This window comes from Anthonomus grandis, chromosome 16 (assembly GCF_022605725.1).
Source record: "Anthonomus grandis grandis chromosome 16, icAntGran1.3, whole genome shotgun sequence".
Classification (NCBI taxonomy): Eukaryota; Metazoa; Arthropoda; class Insecta; order Coleoptera; family Curculionidae; genus Anthonomus; species Anthonomus grandis.
In genome coordinates, this window is record NC_065561.1 from 9,862,321 (window position 1) to 9,886,670 (window position 24,350).

The window sequence follows — 24,350 nt, forward strand, 5'->3', positions numbered from 1 at the left end:
TTTTTGGCTAAACAATTTATTTTTCAAGATTTTCAGGGTGGACTGTTTTGTCTCGGACACGCTGCATAAGTTTTAATGATTAATTTTTTCTTTAATATTAAATTAAATTTTAAATTTGATTGTTTTAATATTTTGAAGTGTTTTTATTTTTTTTTGCACGATATGTGTATAATGTTTATTTTAATATATCTTCAGGATGATGATATGTTAATTAGTTAAATATTTAGAAAACATTTACAAGATGTATAACATAGTTGAGTAGAGTAGCTATCTTAGGCTAGACTGCGACTACTTAGTATAGGGCTCATATGATCGTCCTTTTTCTTTCTAACATCATTTTTTGTAAATCGATTAAACAAATAAAAATCATTTATTAATATTATTATATGATTTATATATTAAATATTGAAATATCGTTAAAGCTATTTTTCCTATTTTTAAATGCACGTAGTTTGGACGATCACTTAGGGAACATTACGTTTAATTCATAAGTTCTTCAGTTGACGACTTAATGGGCACTACACAAAAAAAAGTCAAAAAGTAATTTATTAATACATAATAATACATAAAATCAATGGAATAATAGCGGATTCGAGTTATACTAAACTTTGTACAATTTTCATTCTTGATGCGGTGACCATCCAAGCGGCAAAGCGTTCTATCAATCCTGACGCCTAAAATAAAATCGTCAGCGCGTTTTTCGGTTGCTAGCGGCAGAAATTCCCACCAAAGACTCTCTTGCTGCTGAAACATCGCATCAGGCAGGAGTTTCGATACACAAAATATACCTACATGAACTAGTGCGCTCGCGACTCGCGATCTCGTTTCTGGTTTACTCGTAACTGTTAACGTGCGTTAACGCGGTTATTTTTTAATTTAATACTATAGGTTAAAAAAGTAAAAAAAAGACGCTCAAATGGTTGTCTCCGATCAATCTGAAGATAACGGCGGTGTCAAAGAGTTTCAGTTTCAAAAGTTGAAACATGAAACAAAATGGGAAACTTTTAAGAGAGCCATCTATGATCCTGAAACCAAATCTGTGCTGGGAAGGACTGGGAAAAGTTGGGGTAAGTACAGTAAATAATGTATTAATACTTTTTTAGATTAATTCTGAAATAATAGAGACAACCAACTACCAAAGATCTAACAATCTTTAAAGGTTTTTAACCTTGAAGGAATACTCTTTTCTCGAATTCTTTTGGTATGTTTCTTAATAAATGTTCATAGAGCATCTTGGAAAATTTTGCATATATTTTAGAGCTATCTCATAAAATAATCTGAATATTATATTAAATTGGTAAAAGTGATAGTGATAATTTGTTAAATTCTTAGCAAAAATTAGGAACTTTTTACGTAATATTAAATATATTTTGTAAAAAGTTTTAATATTTTTTACCCAACATTAAGGAACCTTTATTGTACCGAAATTAGTTTTGAATGGAGGATCAATCCTGTCAACCAAGGTTGAAAAGTCTCCAAATTTAAAAAACTAAAATGCATATTTTAACCACCCAGGAGATTTTTATTAGGGGATATTTTAAGTTAGGAGCGCCTTAAAACATATTCACACATTTTACAGAAGATTTTTTAGAGGAGTTCCCGTGATTCTGAGTTAATCCGTTTGGTTGAGTCATTTTGTGCAATTTTTTTATTTAGAAATCTTTCACTGCCCTTGAAAATGATTTCATTAAATACTAAAACAAACCAACAAAACAATAAAAAGAAGTAATAACAAGTGCTTGAGCAATTTAAGACCTAATGATTTACAAAAAAAGTGTTGGTTTAGTAAAAAGAGATTATGTATCTTAAATATTGTAAAACAAAAAGAAATGGGTTAATCAAATTTTGCATTAAAGAATAATCCTCAGTGATATGCCCATACTTGTCAAATTCCATCAGGTTTATGTAAAACATAAATCACAATAAATAATAAACTCCGGTTGACACTTAAAATTTCTTGTAAGTTAATTTCCTTTTATTCAAGGTTCGTATTACTATTATAAAAATGTTGAAATGATTACTCTATTTAACACGCACTAACTGTGTATATTAATTTTGTTTTAACTGAAATGAGTAAGAATCTATCTCTCATTTTATATGTAAAATTTAAAAGTTTAGGGGCTAGTATATCTCCAACCCAACGCAACTCAATTTAGCCTTACCTCTTTCACGGTTTCCATTTGGGACTGCGTTCACCAGTCTATTACTTTAAATAAGGGGAAGATCTGTTCCTATTTTGAGTTTCTCTCGTCTTTGCTTTTTCTTTCCATTATTTCATATGGATCTTAGTGATAATTCTCCATCTTTCAGGGCCTTTAAGCATTTCTGTAACTACACTGAGAAAAAAAAGGCTGCCATAACTAAAAACTTAGTAATAGTAGCCCAAAAGTGTGGATAGCATAGAGGACAGGTCAACAAATTAGTTATAAGAGTAGGTATAAAATAGTACGAGGAACAAGACGTTTCTATTGTTACGGCAACTAAAACTCTGGTAGCTTTTTTAGAACTCCTCCTATGGTTTAGGTAACTAAATTTTTTGGTTATTTAAAATAAAGAACATTGTTGTAGTACCCACAAATTTTATTAAAAATTTTAAGTTTGTTGTTAATAGAACTAAGTGTTTCAGGTATCATAAAGCAAAAACTGGTTACATAAACTGTAGTTCTTCTTCAGTGAAACTAATAAACTCAGTTTATAACTAGCTTTTCTGGTTTGTTTTAATCTTATTCTTCGCATCGGCAACCAATAATTTTTGTTATGACAACTAAAAACTTTTGTATGACGACCAATAATTTTGGTCACAATAACCAATAAATTTGTGTCATGATAACGAACTGTTTTTGTTCTAACAAAACAATTTTAGTCAAAAAAATAGTTTTTGTTTTGATAATGAATTATTTTGTTTGTGACAAATTATAATCTTAGTAATGCCAACTAATAATCTTCGTTGAAGTCCAGTGCAAATTACGAGCCAAGTAAAATGTCTTTAAGCCTTTGTAAATATTTTGTGCACTTCATGATGATCAGATTTAAGTCCACAAATTCGTGAGCGTCTTTCCTCCATATCATGCAGGGCACAAAAGGTATGCATACGTTTAAAGACATTTTGCTTGCTTAGTTTAGACTCGTCTTAAATCAAAATACTATATTTTTACAATCATATCATAACAAAAAATATTAATTGTTATACAAAAAAAATTAATGGAATAGTACTGATGGACTAAAAGTAACTAAAAATATAGGTAACACATCACTCTTGCCTCCTCCTCTCTGTTGAGGTGCCAATCGCCAGTCACCCTACATAAACACTATTTAAAAATGAAATGCTATAAAAGTAATGCTATATTTGAAAAATCAGAGGTACTTACCTTCAAACGCATCTAAATAAGTTTCTAGGTACCAACTTATTAGCTGGACTTTGTAACTATTATTGCCCGTTTCATTAAAGGTGATTTCTTATGTATATTCACTATAAACGAAGGGTAAACATATATGCGCAGAATACAAGAACATATAGGGTGACAAACGACCGCACCAAATAGCATTAGAGACTCATGATGTAATGATCATGATGAGACTGAAAGTGATCCGACAAACTGAGGATTCGGTAAACTTCGGGGCCGAGGCACTACGTGCAATAAGTATTATTTCCTAAAATCTTGGGTCCGAAGCTTCCGAAGGATAAACTAACAAACATTAGTTGTTTGAACCAGGTTGTCACCACTAAATTTGTAGTAATGTTTTGGTTGTTTTTTATTGAACGTTCTTGGAAAATAATGAAAAATCGTTTCCACAAATAAATTATTAGTAAGATATGTTATTACAAAAAATAGTCGTTTTTGGAGCTGATAAAGTTAGTTGTAGTAGCTTGCAAGGTACAACTAATTTAAAATAGCTGGAACAATAGAGACATAAAAATTGAAGCAACAAATTTTATAGTAATAGCAACTAAAAAACGTCAACTAACATGTTTAGCAAACCTGTTTTTCTCAGTGTAGGTTCTCAGAAGTAAAACTAGTTTCGACGTTACGATAACAGCGGTTTCTTGCATCGGTCTCTCTTGGTCAGTGGAAAATAGTATGTTCTGTCATTTATCTCATTCGTCGTCATCCGAATTTTTAATAAAGTGTGTGATTTCTCTAAAACGGCCATGTCCAGTCATGACCTGCGTCAGATTGTTATCTACGTTGCCACGTTTACGGTATATCCAAGGATCGATGTGGGGGATCAGTTTTTTTATCCATCTGCACTTTTCGTTTTCTGTTCTGTTCTGTTCTTGTCCCGATGTCGCCTCCCCCACGATGCATCCGACATCATCCGGCCTGGTTACCGGCGTGAATAGGATCAGCTACCACCGGCAAGGGGTAGGGAAGGAAAGGGTCTGCGAAAGGGATTTAAAGGATAGGAAAGGACGAGCAATCACGTGTTGATTGGGTGAAGGATGACGCGGAAGTGGGATCAAAACTTTCATAAAGTTTAATTCTGAAATGCACGTTGTAACTACCGGCAAGGGGTAGGAAGGAATCTAGGAAAGGAATCCGAAGAATAGAAAATGACGAGAACAACCACGTGTTGACTGGGTGAAGGATAACGCGGAACTCATTTTTCGTTTTTTTTTATCATCCCAGCAGTTTTGCGAGGTTTGGAGACTTTTTGCTTCTTTAAGGGCCCTACAGACGGATGTTTTTGTACGCGTTCAAGTGTGTGCATTGCAAATGCACACACATGAACGTGCACTAACACTGCCTACAGACGCACCTACAAATCCGCAGTTTTTTGAGCGATGTCCAAGGAAGTGGTTGATTTAGCATTAGCAGCAGTGGCGTGCACAAGACTGACATCTACAACGGGCTAAGTTTTTCCACAATAACCTATTGGTAGAACTGAGGTTACAGCCAGATGATTGGCGCAACTATCTTAGAATGGACGAAGGAACTTATTTGCAATTACTTAAAATGGTTAGTCCATTACTTCAACGTCAAGACACAGTAATGAGACCAGCACTAAGTGTACATGAACGATTAACCGCAGCTCTAAGATATTTAGCGACTGGACAAATTACCAAGATTTGAATATTAATAAAAATATTAAATCGTTCGTAGCGCCCTTAAAGTCACACATAAAAATTTGGGGCAAATTATGACTTGTCATCCCCAAAAAACCTCAATTGTCAAATTTTGCGTAAAAAATAAATATTGTGCTGATTTTTTTTTGAAAAATTTGAAAACAAAATTCGATATTCGAAATTTTCAACGACCTGTATCTCGGTAGCTGTCGACTTTCGGATTATAAAAATTTAACCAGATCGCATTTTTTTTTGACTTAAAGAATCTCCAGTTACTTTATGTCGCATTTGTTATGGACCCCCTGTATAAGTACGTAGATTCAGACATATAAATATTTTGTATAAATATTTTGCATAAAACTTTGATGTTATTTGCCACAATGTGCATATCAATAAATTCCCGCGGGAATTCACGGGAAAGTGTTCTACAATGAGACATTTCTACAAAAAAAAAAACAACTTAATCAATTCAAATTAATATAACAAAATATAGTATATGACCCAACTCAACCCAACCCAACTACAATTCAACCTAACTAATATATCCAACTATAACTAATCTATTAACAGCTTACGCTATTTATGTACGACGAACAATTTATATCCATCCGTTGAGATCTGCAAGAAATTTTTGCGTGCACACACAAAATTTCTGTCGTCGCCAGAAATCGTGAGCGTCGTTCAAAATGATTGTGCATTCAAAACTGTGACCTTTTTAGCATACACATTCACGTTTTTGTATGTGCATTTTTGAACGCACATATATGAACGCGTACAAAAACGTCCGTCTATTAGGGCCTTTACGCACCTGCTTTTTTTGTTCATCGCTCGCAGAATAGATGTCTTTTCTTTCCTAAGTGGTAGATCTATAAATTGCGTGTGTGGGGCAGTTCTGCATGCGCTGCAGATTCGTTGAACTGATTGTCTCTGTATATATATGACTATGACTTTAGGGTTTTCATGTTTTTCTTCAACTTTAGAGATTCTGAGTATGCGGGTGCTGCGTAACACAATAAACACAATGAGGCTGTTCATCCTTTCCTTGAGGCTTTTGCTGATTGTTGCCTATGCAACCGCTAGTCATAATTGTTTGTGAAGGTTATTACTATGTTTGTTGTGAAGATCATTTTTCTTCTCAAGTACCTTATATCGAACGTTTCTTTCTAGAGGCTAGGAGTGTCTCTGTCTTCTCCGTCAATAATCTTAAGCGATTGTTTGTAAGCCAGTAAGTGATGCTGAACATAGAGGTTCTAATTTAGCTCGTATTTCTTCCGTGTCCCGCTATTACCTCCTACGGGAAGAGGCAGTTTGAGTGGCCCCTCGTATAGTACGTTCCAGAGAGTAAATCGCAATACGGAACCCTGTAGGACGCTGTAGGTCATATACATTTCCGATATTTGGTTTTCCGTCTCTATTATTATCTTTCGATTTGTAAAATAGCTTTTTATTATTTTTGTCAAGTAGGGGCCAAGTTTTCTATAGGGCTGCTATTTTCCGGTGTCTGTTTTTTTTTTGTGATTTTCGTTACCTATATGATTGCATCTTTTGTGAGCCAGGCTGCTCTGAAACCATATTGCCGTTCTGATAGCGTTTCCTTTAGGTTAAGGTTTTGATATATTCTTTCGAGGATTGGGTGTTTTAACAACTTGCCGCATGTGTTCAGCAGGCAAATAGGCATGTGTTTCGGATTTTTGCTCTTGTTCTTCTTTGGTTTTTTTATGAGGCCCATCTTCACATTCTTCCACTCCTTTTGCAAGTTCTTTTGTTGAATAGGGATGTTATTTTACTTAAGCAGCATTACCAAAAGTTTTCCCTTCGCTTCTTTTTAATAAGGCTTGAAGCTCCCAAGAGTTCTTCCATAGTAAAAAGTGGCATTTTTTTAACCTAACTTAACCTAAACTTTTATCATTTTTTATATACAGGTTTAGGAAACCAGTGGAGATCTCCCAGGCGCTAGAGTGCTGGGAGTGAGACTGCAGAAGTACGGGGATGGGGAGACCAATCTAGTATGACCCGGACGTACTAAAATCTTTTCCTCTTAAGTTAATACAATATTACTAGGAACTGTCATTAAAATGACAAAACATCTGATAACATCTAGCTTTGTCTTTTACCCTTCTCTCGCTCTTTTAATGCGCAGTTCGTAATTGTATTTGATCTTTCATAATTTTGGTTAAGAATTTTCAACAAGTGTGCATTTTTTTGGGGGGCTTTGCATTTTTTGCAGTTACCTTTTCAGGACTGATTGCCCCAATAGTATTTACTAAAGCAGACCTCGTTTGTGTCCATCTTGTGATAAACGGAATCGAGTGTTTTACGTCATCATAATTTAAGTCCTATTCTGTCGTTGTGCTTCCATATCGGAAAAGTCGCTGTTTGACAAGCTGTTTTCTGTGCAATTTTCATGACACTGTAGGGATCGTCAGTATAGTTTTTCTCAGAGTAGATCTACGGTGACTACAAGAAACACATGAAACGAGCTGTCCAGAATAGTACAAACTAGTAACAAATTGGCAACCATCAGTGTGGACTCAGACCAAAAAGGTGAAGAGTGGACTAGATATTTACTACCCGATACCTACTGGAGAAGCACTATCGATACAATAAAGACGTGCACCATGGTGTTGGACTTCAGACAAGCTAACGACACTGGTATACGGGATAGTGTCTGGATAGCCATGGCAAATATAGGTATACAAAATATATAAAAATAATTATCAATTTCACGAAGTTATGCATAAACGATACCAGATGTCGCATCAAGATAGTATGGGCAGGAAATTCATGAAACGAGAGACCGCTAGAGGGCCTAAATCTCATATGGAGAGATAACACTTTAAAAGACCTACAGACCATGCAGTTATAGGATTGTAAGGAGGCCATGATAGATCGTTATGGCAGCCAAAAACCACCGAGGGTTGTATTGCTACCAAGAAGAAGATGTTTAGTATTTTATGATCATGATTACGTAAAATTGCACATTTCGCTGGGCAGTTTATGAATAAAATGAGCCTTGTTTTATTTACGAATGCGTGTCCCTTACCCATGCCTCGTAGCCGCATATTGGATTGCGAGATAATAAAGCATCATCAGGCCTTAAAAACACCTGAGCTCGAAAAATTAGAAAATACCGAATAAAGACGATAATCATTATTAATTTTTTTGTCAAATATAAAAAATTATCATATATGTGCTAATTACTTAATATTATTTCATTGAAAAATGGCAATTTCACAATATGTAGTAAAATGGTTCTAAAGTATTTCTTAAATTATAGTCTAATAGGATTATCATTTAATAATATATACTGTAGCGTAAAAGATAAAGATTAAGTGACTAAATGAAAATCATTGCAAGACATAAAATCTGTCTAAAAAAGTCACCTTTAGCGATGCAGCAAGGTTAATTATTTTAGTAAGAATATCGTAGCAATTAACATAATCGAGTTAATCAAATTATGTCGTAAAAACAGACAAATCTGGCAATAAACAAGATTAAAAGATACTTAAACATGTAATGTATTATCATCACCAATTGTTTAAATTATTTCATACGAAATTAAATGGCGTTTATCCGTCTAGCGGCCTTTATTAGATTATTCCCTTCAATATTATAATGGGCTTGAACTTTGTGCAGTTCATGACGGGATTACGAGTACAGAGATGCTAAGGAATTTCTTCATTCTTTTTAATGATATTTTGAAATCAAAATTAAAAAAGTTCAAATTTAAAAAAAGTATATTATAGTTTTAAGTAACTACAATTCACATATACATTAAAAAAATAGTGCACCTAAGCTGAAGAAGCTAGAAGAAGATGAGATTTATTTATTAAGCAATTTTACCTTTTCAATGCCTTTGTATAAAAATTAATTTAGGAAGTTAAATATAACATTATTTAAAAAATTTTATATGTATATTAAGTGTATAATAAAATTTTAAAAATATTATGAGGCATATGTATGGATATTGCGTAGCCATTTCAGAATTTGTAAGAGAATCGGCAGAGGAACAACAAGGCAGTCGAGCTGATAGCGAGATCTATAAATATTACGGATATTACATATTGTTATAATAATAATTATCATAATAAAAATACCGTTTATTAATCCACAAATTAAAAACAATATACATGATAATGCCAGTGCGGATTAAAAGGCAGGTTTTAGCTTTATAACAACCTAATTGAGGGCTGTTGTAGTATCATAAAATGAATAAAATATATTTGCAGTAAACATTTAAAACTAAGCACGTATATTATATTTACTAAAATTAACAACAATTAAATGTCAACTGACATAAATCCTTTAAAATGCAATTAAAGTGTTAAAAAACGTAAATACACCTATCTATGTATGTATATTAAATCATACATTACTGGAGTATAAGTCTTTTTCTTATCTTATCCCGGAAACCATTAGTGGATAGCAAGAGGTCAGCTAAATGTTTCTTGTTCACTATGAATGCAATATTATAAGAAAATGGGCGTTTAAAAATTTCTTCATAATGCTGCACAATGTCTATGAGATGTCTATTTCTAATAGTGGCTTGATGTATGTTTGCTCTAAAAATTACGTTGTTAAACAGACAGAGTGGTCATCGATTCTTACGTATCTTGTAGCAAAAAACGATGGAATGTAAATCTCTTCGCGATGAGATTTATGGTCTTAGTTTGAGTTTATGTTAAGATCATTAAAAATCAGGTATTGTTTATTAAAATTATAGGGACGATATATATAGTTTATGAAGTTTTGATTATGAGTCTTGGTGTATGTAGGTATTAAAATTTATTTATTTAGCGTATGGCACATTAAGACACAAAGCATGTACAGGTTGGCGAATAGAAGACTACACATAGGCATTATAAATGGCAACACTGCTTCTCGCTTACTTTCTGCTTGATAAGCGGCGCAAGGGGTTCCAATCGTCTGATTTGTTATTTTCGACAGGGCACAATCAGCAGATCTTATTTTGCTGTGTCATTGGATACTGTTGAGATTGCATGTTGTTGACTCTTATAGGTAGTGATATTTTAACTTTTTTAAATATTTATCATTATGGCTGTTTATATCCCTTCCGAAAAAGTTTAATTGATGAAATGGTTTTATAGAGGCAATTCAGCAGTACAAGGAAAGGATTTATTTTCAGTAAATTTTAAAAATAGACCGATTCCTTGTGCTAAAACTATTTTAAATGTCATGTCAAATTATGAGACAACTTTTTGCCTTGTAGAGAATGTAGAAATTGTCACATCAAAGCTGAAGAACCACCTATTGAAAGGGCCCATAAGATAAAACGGCAGAAAGAAATGGTTTGTACTGATTTATTAGTTTTGGATTAAACACGATCGAGCAGAAGTGTTGAAGAGAAACTGGCTATATGGCGCTAAAATGTGACGAGTGTTCGAACATGAAAAAAATGCTCAAAAGTTGAATATTTGGCTGGTATTTTGGGCGACCATATCGTCCCTACAATGTCCAAATGTCGAATGTGAAAATGCCTACTTTTCAGAAGAGCTAAAAAACATATTTAATTGTGAATTAAAAATTATCGCATATGCCAACTTGTTTTTTTTTATATCACTGCTATGCAGTTTTTGATTCTTTTTGTGATAGTGCTAACACTTATATAGCTTTTTTTCTTTTTATAGGCTAAAAATCTATATTCGTCACTTTGCATCTTATTAAAAATGTGTACCAATTTACGGCTTTGTCAAAAATGTTACTTCAAAGAATCGAATGTGACATATTCGAATGTTTGTGTTATAAACATTTTTTTGTTTTTAATAAAAGTCAAGTAATGAAACAAAAATTGACACACAAATTATTTATTATAAGCACTAAACACATTAGAAAACAAAACCAAGAACAAAATAAAAATATGGTTAAGTGGAATTAAATGATGCAGAATCATCATTCTCACGGAAATTTAAACATGAAATGAAATTACAATTAGAAATATTTTTTAAATCTCTTCAGGCTCATCTTCATTTTCATTAGCATCTGGCTCTGGTAGACAGTCCCTTACTTCGCTTGATGTTGGTAGGGAGTAGTAGTATTGGTGGGTAGGGTTTTGGGATCAAATTTTGTGAGCACATTGACAAAAGATCTCTTTCTTTACATCGGTTATGGGAAGTCTATTATTATAAGGAGTAGAAGGAATTGTTTGATAATATCCTCTTTTTTTTGTAGCCACTAATTTCAAAAAGTCCTCGTTATAGTTTCGTTTCATTAAACTGTGTTTATTTTCATTTTTTTTATATTGAAACCATACACCATCAATGAAGGTAAAATGATCGTCAATAACCGGTTCCATTTCATTTACTTAATTTTTTTGCTTTTTCTTGTTTTTCCATTTCAAATTTAATATGATTTTTATTAAACTCCAAGAAATCATCATGGAGTAGCTGAGTAACTTCAAATGGAGTTGGGTTTTTGCGCGCTAGCCTTATGATTTGAGCCCATCCTTCCAGGGTGTAAACAGGACAATTTTTTGATTTAACTTCGATCTTTGAATGTACAGAGTCACACTCCATGTGAGAAAGTATATGGCTCAAAGTATACATGATCTATTGTTTTTAAATTTGGGTGAGTGTTTACAAGATATTGACACATAGCTGAAAAACTGTTTTTCTGCTGTCCATCGCAGCTGTCCGACATAATCTTAACATGCTCAATATATGGAAACGACATAATGTATTTATAAATACAAGTAGAAATTTCGGTGCTTCCCCGTTTTCCCTCCGTTTCATCCCACAAGAAACAATGTACACTTGAGTCTCCCAAGTTATATATTGTTAAATTTTAAATAGCAAGTTTTCTTATGTAAAAAAAGACCCTGCTCCTTTAGGAGTTTATAAAACTGACTGCAAATCAAAGTTAAATGCCAATATATTTTTATTAACTTGAGCCAACTCTTTGTCTTCATTTCGTTTTGCTCTGGCTGCTTCTTTTCTTTCCTGGTGCTTGGCATACGATTCAGCCTTTTTATTTTTGTCTGCCTCTGAGCATTCATTAAATGCAATGCAAAATTTGCACAAATCTTTTTTGGGCTTATTAAATTTCAATTTATAAGATTTAAATATTTTCCTGTAGGTTTCATAAAAATTTACTTTTGTGCCTTGAACTTGGCGTTCTGTCTTATACATCTCATACATGGACTTTATGTTTAGATTTGAATCCAAATATTAATAGTCAGACTTTTTTCGGCAATAGTAAGATTCTAACGCGGGAAATGAAAATATGTGATTTTTTATTCTATCTTCATCGTTTGCACTGAGTTAGTCGTTATCTCCCGCTATAGATCTTTCTCCGCCTCTCCTTTCAGGCTCTAATAACTTTTTAAAGGCCCCTTTAATTAAGCCTTCACTGATGCCAAGCGTATCGAGAAAAAATTGTTTACAAACCACATGTTTTTCATTATTGCTCGTCAATGAATATTTTTTTGTCACACTCTTTCTTGAAATACTATCAACAACGCGTCTTTTAGGTTGTTCTACTACAATATGTCTAATAAAGAACTCCCGCTGCAGATGAAGTGAAGACAATGAATGAAAATTATCAAATATAATTTGTCTTTCACTTTCGGGAATGTTTGTGAGACATTTATGTTTGTTTAAACACGCAGAAGGTTTTAATTGTTTAGCAGGAATATTTTTGCCACTTTTGGTAACGTATACTTCAGTTTTAGACGAAGCTTTTCATTTTCATTTCGCTTCCAGGTGTTAGGATTGGATCTACAGCGTTTTTTAGGTGGTTCCAATAAACAATTACGAGTAGTCACGATTCAGCGCCAACTCAGAAAATATAAACAATTCCAAAATAAGAAATGTGGCACATTCGATAAATTAATGAAGCCACGTTCGTATACTCTGCTAATACTTACGAACTCCAACTATCGAATATGAAATATTGTATAAAATGACATCCGTTAATTTCAAAAAATTTGCATTTTCTCCAAAGCGTAACTATCGAATGTGCCACAACTGATATTATGCTTTGTATTAATTGCAAACCCTACATGATTTTTCCCAAATTCAACTATAGAATATGGCACATTTAATACTTTGATATTCAAGATTTTGAAGATTTTTTGTTATTTGCAGTGTCTAACTAACAAATGTGTCATATTCGATAGTGTGTAGATTTACAAATATAACAGTTTTATGTAATCTCGGTATAAGAAAACGAATGTGAATATTCGATACTTTGATTCTGTAAAATATAGAAATACATATATATGTATATTCGCTACTTCTAAAACGCGTTCTAAACGAGCTACGGATTTAATAATTTGCCACAAGGCGTATTACGTCTAGGATAACAGCAATGTATCGAATTTGAAAAATCCTTTTTTTCACATTCGATAGTTGGACATTGTAGGGACGATATTATTGAGCCATTATTTTTCATTGATGGTATCTTACAGTTGCTACAAAACCAAGTACTTCTTGCCGTTCAACTCATCCCTGATATAGACCTGGGATCATTCTATTCTAAAAAAGATGGCTGTCCTACTCATAATGCGGTTAGAGTAAAAGAATTTTCAACAAATACCTTTCCTAACCGCCTTATTAGTGGGACTGGCAATATTAAATGTCCTTCAAAATCTTCCGATTTGTGTGACTTTTATTTGTGCGCTTATCGTAAGTAGACATTTATAAACATTATAATAGTAGGCCAATGAATTTAGAGGAGAATAGAAACAAAATTTTTAAATCTGAAAAGTCAATTTTAGCTCAAATTTTTTGGAAGTAAGAATTAGCTTATACGATAGGCTAACGAGTTTATATTTTATTTTAATAAAAACAACGCTTTAATTTTCAATATGCAATGCACAGCATAAAAAAATTGTAATTACAAATATATGCGGGTTTTACACAAGTAATTTCTGCATTAGAAACATATTATATCAATGCCGCGTAATTTCTTTTAAAATTTTGCCGCAAGAGATACAGCCACACAACACAAATATAGAGAAATGCGAGTTGCCTAATGAACAGATAGAAATTCTGTTGACAGCTTTATTGACATTGTTGACAAAAACGGGGGCAACCATCTTGGGTGGCGTGTGGCGGAAAATTTAAGCCTGATATATTGCGCGATTTGAACTAATTTTCAGAACTACAGAAGTTGATGCGTTAATTGACAAGTGATGAGAGATATATTTTTAGACACTCTATCGATTTTGGAGTCGCTAATAGAAAATCTTAGGTAGAAATCTTGGTAAGTCGAACCTGATGGTAATTCATGCCATATCACTATTTTGTTTTGATCAAGTGTTTGCGATGCTTCATTCGTCATCTATTGCGTTAAATGAAGTCTTGGTTGGTGGTGCTCTAGATTGGGGGTTTTCTAGATTGGAGGCGGTTGTGGTTAGCATCTTCAATGTCTGTATGGATCAGTAGTTCGTATCTTGTTAAAGGCTCTGTACAGAGCGTTCCAGTACTCAGTACTGAAAGCCACTCTGTAAGAGTCGATTTCATAACGCCAGCAATAATTCTCATTATATTGTTGAGCTGTGCATATATTTTATAGATGTGCTCATGCATAAATAGATGCACCTACCAGAGCACAGTCTTCTACAGGTGAGTTAACGAGGCCCACGGCTGACAGCGAATTTCTACATTATATGGTTTCTTGTTCTCAGATTCTCTGCTATTTTTAATAACTGCTCCTTAAACGAAAGTGTTATATCGAGTGTTACACCTAGGTTCTTATAAATTTTCTTATGTTTAAGAGTTGTGTTTTCAAACTTGACACTGAGTTCCCTATTCGCGATAATAGATGGTATACAAATATAAAATCACATTGCTAGAAGTCAACGGTGTTACACTTTCAACTGCAAATGGTCAAATACCACGCCTCTCAAATTAAACGAATTCTTGTTTAAATTTGATATATTTCGGAATTGCATTAAGACTAATTTCGAAATAGAGGCTGATTTTCTATATTAATAGACTCACTCAATATGTAGGTATTATTTAAAAATAGTTTTCTTCAAAATTTTGTCCAGCTGCACTGTGAAGATTTAAGGGAATATAGTTGCACTGTAATACCATTGGATATTTTATCATTTAATTCGGACATATCACTTAATTCTAGGGAAATATAATGAATTAGTTTTAATTCCCGGTTGTGACAGCTCAAACACTGTTTTTGAATACCCAATAACTCATATGTCTTATAATAGTTTTTTTTAAATTATACTGAAAATATTCAATGGTAAGATATTTACGCCCTGTGCCTGTAGGTCTTGCCAAATATTTCCTAATAAAATTTTACCGATTAACTGCAGTATTTGTAGAAAAATCATAAATATTTGGTAAACCTACAGCCTTCAAACACTGCAAAATAGTTGCAATATCTCTTTCGAAGCGTTTTTTTAAAATTTTTTTCCTGCAACAATTTAATTTATTTTTCCTTAGTTATCAATGTTTAGTTGCTAACTTTAATTTATAATTTAAATTCCTATTCTCGGAGCCTCCTTGAGAGATTGTCGACTTGGATATGCCGAATTTTTTTGGAAAGTAGTAGATAGGTAATTCTTGTTTTTACTTTTTTATTTACTTAAGTCAAAAATTTATTTTTATGTAGGTATGATGATGTCGTGTAAACCGGTGAAACGCGTTACCTTTGTAAATATGTGAATGACTTTTGAGAATAATTTTAGTTTTTTTTTATATTTAAGTCTCTTTGAGGACGACTTTCTCAAATATCTCATATAACAGGCTGTCTTGGCTCTTTAATGTAAGTAATCTATCGATGAATTTTATTTATCAATAGTTACTAGTTGTTGCCAATAAATGTAATTTTTTTATTAAAAAAATATAACGTACGTTTTTGGAGTAAAGTACCTTCAAAGAACCCCCGGTATACCTAAGTTAAATAAGTCTTAGGTTAGTTAAAAATGTATATAAAAAAATACTTTTTTTGACACTAATTTTTTTTCTGCATAAAAGCTTTAAATAAGCACTACCTCTACCCCCAGAATTCATTCCTCGGAATTATTTCAACGGTTAGTGCGCTAGTTTTTAAAAGTAGTACGCTATAGCCTGCGTTAGTTATAAGTGCTCTGCGCTAGCTTTTTTACACAACAAAAATAACTGGGGAGGACTAGCGTTAATCTGGCCCCCCCGATTTCAACCCTTGATAATATCGCAAGGGTTGGTGCGATAGCTTTTAAAAATAGTGCGCTAGAGATAAGGTCTCTGCGCTAGCTTTTTGAGAAAAAAGTTCAACTGGGAGGGAGGGGAGAGCAACTTAACTGACCGTAACGCATCTTCGTTTTGGTCTGAAGCCAACTTGTTCTACTAGGATTTCATAGAGGATTTTTTGGCTTATTCGGTTATGTACAAAGCGCTTGAGTAGCCTGTAGCTCAGGGATAGTAGAAATGATAGTAGTGAATACCTATGATTTCCTGTTCGTAGTATTTCAGTAAAAAATTCAAAAGGTATTAAAATATTTTTGTTACTTAATGATCTTGTGTCATGAAAAAACATGAGATGAGTATGTCAAATTTTCGTATTTGTGCACATTTTTTTCACATAGAATAGTTTCTAATTGATTTGTTTTTTTTTTAATTTATAGTATTACTCTCTCTAAAAATTACTTAGGACTATATAGGGTGGGTCTCCAGGAAGCGCATCGATCGATTCTGAGAAGACTATATAGAGAAAAAATTTAAAAATTTTACCATATACTAAAATCGAAAAGGGGAACGCGGCTAAAATATTTTCGTTATTTTTAATGAAACATCCCATATATTTATATCCAGGCATTTTTGGATTTAACTTTACAATCTAAGTCTTTATTTGTGTATATGTAAGTCTAACTATCTAATAATATTTTAGTTTTTATGTCAAAAATTACATTTGCAGACTATACAATAACACAGACCTACAGCAAAATTGATATTTTTGAATCAACATCTCTTCTTAACTGATTTTGACTCCTAAATCCGAAACTGACCTTAGTTTGGTCCTACCACATTCTTATTTTTCACAAACTGATATCTTAATACAATTCCTTATTTTATAAGAAAATAGTATATATAAAATCCTGTAAGTTTTTTAGCATAAATATGACAAAAACCAATATTTGAAAAACATTTAATTAAAATACTGAATTGTGGCAACATTGTAATATTTGTTAACAGGCGTAAACCCGCGAGTCCGCTCTTGCAGCCGTAACTGAACTTAACAAAAACTGTAAAAACCAGTCATTGTTTAACAGTTCGAGTGAGTGTTTTGCCGTGCTCTGTAATCGTTGTGTTTTTTTTGAGCCATGGAAAGTAGACACTGTGTTAATAAAGCAGATTATTTTTGTTATATTTGTGGTTACAAAACAGAGACAGAATATAACCTCATTTGTCCGTAATACGTATTATGCCTACTTTGGAGTGAAACTAGGAGATCAAGACAAATCTTGGGCACCACACATTGTATGTACGGTTTGTGTAGAAGCTTTAAGGAATTGGACAAAGCGTACAAAAAAGTCATTGAGTTTTAGGGTTTCTATGGTGCGGCGTGAGCCAAAAAACCATACTGATGATTGCTACTTTTGTTCCCTCGATTTAAAAGGTTTTAATGACAAGAATAAAAGGCACATTTTATACACCAATCTAAATTCCACTATTAGACCTATTCTTCATGGTCCTGATGTACCCATACCTGTTCCACCTAAGGAAATTAAAAATGTGTTATCATCTGATTCGGAGCAGTTTGTAGTTGTCTCCACTGACGTCGACTTCACTTCTGAAACCGAAAACCAGAACTAATTTAATCAAATGGAATTAAACGATTTAGTAAGAGACCTTAATCTTCCCAAAAAGCCTCAGAACTTCTAGCATCCAGATTTCGTGAGAAGAATTTGCTGTCTCCAGGAACATCAACCAGTATCTACATAAATCGAGAAAAGGATCTAAGCCCATATTTTGTTCAAGAAGGATCCTTAGTATATTGTAACAATATACCTAAAGTAGTTATAAAGCTAGGAGCTACCTCTTACGAAAAAGAAAAATTGCGAGAAGTCCAAAAGTTGTTTTGTTACACAATGGTAATATGCTAGCCGCTGTTCCTGTTGATCATTCTGTTCACCTGTAGGAAAATTACGAAAGTTTGAAACTTCTGTTGGAAAAAATAAAATACCGAGAACATAACTGGATGCTTTGTGGAGACTTGAAAGTCCTCTGTATGCTTCTTGGGCAGCAGTCAGGATATACTAAACATCCATTGCTTTTGTTAATGGGATAGTCGAGCACGAGATAAACACTGGAATCAAAAGGAGTTGCCTACAAGAGAAAACCTTACGCCGGGAAGCAAAAATATAAAGTACAATATACCTTAGTTGACAAAAATGTTATTGCATATGAAATTGGGCTTGATGAAACAGTTTGTCAAAGCTCTCGACAAAAACGGAAACTGTTTCAAGTATATTTGTGCAAGATTTCCCAAGTTGTCTAAAGCCAAATTAAAGGAGGGAGTTTTTGTAGGTCCCGATATTAGGGCTTTATGTAGAGACCAAGACTTTTAAAATTCTATGACGCCTATCGAAAAGGAAGCCTGGCGCTTATTTAAAGAAGTTATTGACAAGTTCTTGGGAAATAACAAGGATCCAGACTATAAGAACGTAGTCAGGAAAATGTTGGAACATTTTCGTGTGTTAGGCTGCAACATGAGTTTGAAATTACACTTTCTATTCGCACATCTAAACTATTTTCCGGGAAATCTTGGGGCAGTTAGCGAGGAACAAAGAGAACGTTTCCACTAAGATATTAAAGAGATGGAAAGGCGTTACCAGGGTAGATGGAGTGTATTGATGATAGCAGACTACTGCTGGATGCAACAACGTGAGAATCCGCATAAAATTCACAGCAGAAATTTTACAAAACGCAGTTTTCTAACAAAAAGGCGAAGATTTCAATAAGTTAAACATTAAAATTACGTTATATTTTAAGCATAACTAATATTTTTCTTAAATTAATAAATGTATTTGTATTTATGGCTTATATTATTTATTTTCTCTCAAAAAGTTTTATTTTGTAGACCTGTGTTATTATTAATTTGGTTCTTGAGCAACTGAAGACCAAACCATTTTCCCGAAAAAAAATAGCTTAGTAGAAATGGTACAGTCTATAGAACATTTTAAAACAAAAAAAAACAATTGGATGGATCATATTTTTGTAATAAAAAAAAACTTTTTACTAAATGACGTCATTTCAAAACATTGCCATGCAAAAACTTTTCAATATGTGACTTTTTCATCAGGAAATTCGGCAGTGTTGCCATGCTTGACAAAAGTCCATAAGATTCAGGTGAAAGTCTGCACTTATTAACAAAGTCAATGATAAATTCTGGTTTTCACATGAAATTTCTTGTAAGTGAATTTCCTATTAGGTATATAGTGTTGGTATTACTAATATAAAAACACAAGCACTAGCTATTTATATTTTTTTTAATTAATAATGGTAAGGATCCTTCATTTAATATGTAAAATTTAAAAGTATAAGGGCTTGTATATATTCAACCCAACCGAACCCAACCCACCCTAACTTTCAATATTGAGATGACCACATAAAATTAATTTACTTCTTATAGGCAAGCTCATTAATTTTTGGTGGAAGGTATGTATATTAGCAACAGGTATTCTGTTAAAGCAAGCAAAATGGTGGTCATAAATGTTATAGTATTTGTTATTCGTATTTTCTCCCAGTTTTCTAGACTATATTAAGGTCGCCCACGAAAGTAATAAAATTAAATTGGATTTTTTTTATTTTGTGTAGTAAAAAATTAATCTAAAACATTTATAAATAATTTATGTCCATTGACAGCGATCTCCAATAGCCAAAGTAAGGAAAAAATGATTTATTTATTAAACAATTTATATCTATAATATTTGTCCGTAAAACGGATGTAATTTGAATTGAATATGAAAAAATCTAAGTTTATATAAACGAAAACTCTATCATTTTGATTACAATATATGATTAATTAAATGCCAAATTATACCCCTCAAATATAAAAATAACATAAAACTTGTAAATATCGATAAGTAGACCGAATGTAAAAATATAAAACAATGATAACGAATCAATTAATTTTAATATTTTATATTGATAAGAAGTACTGGTCATTGTAATAAAAATATGTTATAATAATAAAAATGTTATTTTGCTAAAGAAGATTATTATATACAAATGAAATTTAATAATATTAATATCGTAATCTTAAAAGAAAAAACTAGTATTGTATTTTTGACTCAGATAACTGGGTAGAAACCACAATACACAAGATTTACTAAACGCATTTACAACTGGATAATGGATAAATAATTGGACTATAACTGGATAATAGGAGGAAGTTGGTAAAATTTATTTCCGGTAAGGGCGCGGCAATCAATAGAGAAGCGAAATTACTATTTATAATATTGTAACAGTTCTTGCTAAAAGCATTACTGCTGTCACAAACATGATCCTTTCACTTGAAAAGTTAATGAAATAAAATTTTAAAGTGTTAATTGTGCTGATGAGAAGGTTAGTCAATTATTATTAAGATCAAATAGTTTAGATCTAATCATTACAAATCACAAAACAAAAGATAACTAAAGACACTAAAGATAAATAACTTGAAACAGCTCAAGCTGAGCTTTATCTCGTTCTGGGTCGTCAGAGGAATCACAATTACAAAAACACACCGGTCAAACTCAAACTTTTTATTCGTACAACCAAAATTAAAAACTTTTAGCGCATCACCCTCGCTCATCAGGGTCTCGATGCCGAGTGACCTCGTCACCGCGGCATGTACAGTTAACCGCCAGCGCCACCATCTCTCCGGCGTTGCCGAACATCTTTTTATTTAGCTGAACCGTATCATGACCCCCCAATTAAATCTAATTCATATGAACAGATTTAATTCTATCAGACGTTTTAACAAAAGCAACTTAGGAACTAACATTGATTACAAAATTTCACGTACAAATAACCTTACAACTAATAGGAAAATATTTATTACAAACTAATTGGTTAAGCCTTCTACATCTTTATAACGCTTGAGGTTAATAATATTTTGACATGAATGTTCCCTACCCATAGAATCACCAATGACATACGAGTTAGGACCGTTGTGCTTCAAAACATAAAAGGGGCCGGTAAACAACAGGAAGAATTTTTTAATGGTTCGATCATCGGCAGATGACTGGGCATGAGATCTAACCAGCACCTTATCACCAACTTGAAAAACCGTAGGATTTAATTTTTTATTAACCTTTTCCACGCGACGTTCAGCTCGGGTGCGCAACCTCTCGCGAACAAGTATTACTACACTTTCCAAATCTAACCCCATATTATCTTCACGTGGAAATGATATAAATTTTTCTATAGGCCGCTGCGGAGTTTCTCCAAATTGCAGAAACATCGGTGTAAACCCTGTAACTTCACTAACCGCAGAGTTTAAACAGCCTTCAATGAATTCGAGAAGACATGCCCACTTAGTATGTTTATCAAAACAATAAGAACGCAGTAGTCGGCCAATTTCTCTATTATATCGCTCCGTCATATTTCCCTCGGGAAAATAAACGGAGGTATGTTTAACCCGGATACTTTTTTCGGCTAATTTATTCCTCCATAAGTTCCCGGTGAATTGGGTCCCGTTATCACTTAAAATGCACTTTGGTTTCTGAACTTTTGGTATATAGTCCAGTAACACTCTATTTATGATAGCCTTAGCAGTAGCACGTTTTAAGGCATACAACTTAACGAATTTTGAGAAAGCGTCTACCAAAACCAGTAGTTGAGTTACCCCACCTCGCGACACTGGTAATGGACCTATTAAATCTGTACATACCAAGTCACCTGGATTCTCTACAATGACGGTATGTAATTCACCCCTACTTAGCTTAGAACATTTTGCCTTTTGACAAAGGTCACAAGTAGATACAATTTGACCGATATGCCGTTGCATTTTTGGCCAGTAAAAAATTTCTTTCATTTGAGCGTATGTTTTCATTCGCCCGAAATGCCCGTTTCCGATATGATGCGCTAAAATCAGATCTCTAACTTGATTCTTAGGAACACATAATTTGTACCCCGGATTCAGATGGTCTCCCCTCTTAAAAAGCAAACCCTTATATTCTCGAAACCATGAAAAGATCCGATACTCTTTTCCTGAAAAAATTCGCGGATCTCTATTAAGCTGCTCTAAAAAGTTAATTTTTTGTCGTATCCAAGCCTCCTCTAATTGATCAGCCCGCAGAGATTTTAAATTTTGTTTTAAATTATCGTAAGATTCTGATAAACCTATCAACATAATGTGTAGGTTCGAAGATTTTTCTGGGGTCAAGAATAAACTTTTATTAGGGGGATTTCTTGATAAAATATCGGCAACCTTATTTTCAACCCCCGGACAATGTTCTACTTTAAAATCAAATTCTTGTATAAGAAGTGTCCATCTAGTCAACCTAGCCGATTTTAATTTACACGTCATTAAGAAACATAGCGATTTATGATCGGTTATTACCGTTAATGCCTGCCCTAATAAAAGGGTACGCCACTGCCTAAGGCAATGCACCAATGCTAGCAATTCCTTTTCCGTTGTAGTATACCGTATCTGACTTCCTTTAAGAGTGGTAGAGGTATAACTTATAACTTCCCTTTCTTCTTCCAAAGATTTCTGAAAAAGGCAACCCCCCACAGCATAATTCGAACTATCACATTGTACAAAAAATCTTTTTTTAAAATCAGGATGTACCACCAAGGTAGCCCTGAGAAACCGGTCCTTAATGGTCTTAAAGGCTTCTTTTTCTTCCTCTTCCCAAGACCATTTCTCATTTTTTTTTAATAGTTTCAATAATGGTAATGTCAAATCCGAGTATTTGCGGCAAAACCTTTGCTCGTAATTAATTAACCCTAAAAATCCACGAAGCTCCCGAATGTTGCGTGGTGCAGGAAAGTTTTTAATGGCCTGTATGCGTTCCGGATCCATTTCTATCCCCTTACTCGAGATTATATGCCCAAGGAACTTAACCTTCTCGCTAAGAAATTGACACTTCCTTAGTTTGACCGTAACACCTTCTGATTGAAAATAAGTAAAAAGTCGCTCCAAATGACTGAAATGATCACTTATATTTTCCGAAAATACGAATAGGTCGTCTACATAAATTACTGTAAAATCCCGCGTATCCGATGGTAAAACATTTTTTAAACACCGTATCAAACTAGCCATCGAAGTTGACAACCTAAAAGGAAGTCTCTTAAAAGTATAAGAGTCATTTTCATAAATGAAACCTATGTATTTTCTATGCTCCGGTTTAATTTCAATTTGCCAGTACGCGGATGTTAGGTCAATGGTACTTATTACCATGCCTGTCTTAAAATGAAAAAATAATTCATTTGGATTCGGCGGATTTATAAAATCCGGCTCCATACGGCTGTTTAACATACGAGCATCTAAACATATGCGTATGCTACCGTCTTTCTTTCGAACCGTCACTAATGGCGAAATATAATTTGTTTTCTCTCTTGAAATAATACCCCACTGAAGCATTTCCTCAATCTGAGACTTGACTTCGTCCCGATATGCAAATGGAATAGGGTACGTAGCACAATGAAAAGGACTATCATTGGTCATTATTATTTCGTGTTGGTAAGATCTTATATGACCCGGACATTCTGAAAATATAGACTCAAAGCGGCGTAAAAGATCAAAGAAGTGAATTTTATCTAATTCGGATGCATTAATAATATCGACGGCCGCGCGAATATCACTTTCATTATATTTGTGTTTGTAAGCACTAATATTACCCGGCTGTATCACCGAAACAGCCCCTGCGCTAGTGCATAAATTAAGACAACGCTCCTCTAAACAGCTTGTCATATGTTGACTATACTTAACTACATACTCGTTCTCATTTACAAAAAAAGCAATTATGGATTTATTAAAGTCAATATTAGCCTTAAATTCCAAGAGCCAATCGAACCCAAATAATATATCTCGATTCAATCCCGGTACTACCAAACATTTAACATCTAGGTAAACTTTCGCATCAGGGATATATAAATTAATAAGCCCTTGCGTTCTAACCCTTTGTTGTTTTCCGCCAATCGCAACCGTAATAGCCACATTCGTAACCGGTAAAACTGACATTCTAGACTTATTCGCAATGGATTTAAAAAAATCCTCAGAGATAGCAGTAATTTCGCTGCCACTGTCTATTAAAACTTCAACGCCTTTTTCTCCGACCACAGCCTTGATAACCGGCGATTTAATTGATGGTTTACAGGCCTCAAATTCA

At 33.5% G+C, this 24,350-nt stretch overlaps 1 protein-coding gene across 1 annotated transcript in view; it reads left to right on the forward strand.

Annotated features, from left to right (window-relative positions):
* The first annotated feature begins 699 nt into the window (after positions 1–699).
* LOC126745575 (sodium/potassium-transporting ATPase subunit beta-1) overlaps positions 700–24,350 on the forward strand; it is a 134,864-nt gene continuing 111,213 nt past the window's right edge. The window contains exon 1 of the mRNA XM_050453478.1: positions 700–1,067. Coding sequence (XP_050309435.1) covers positions 917–1,067 — 151 coding nt within the window. The 5' untranslated portion in view covers positions 700–916. The remainder of the gene's footprint in view (positions 1,068–24,350) is intronic.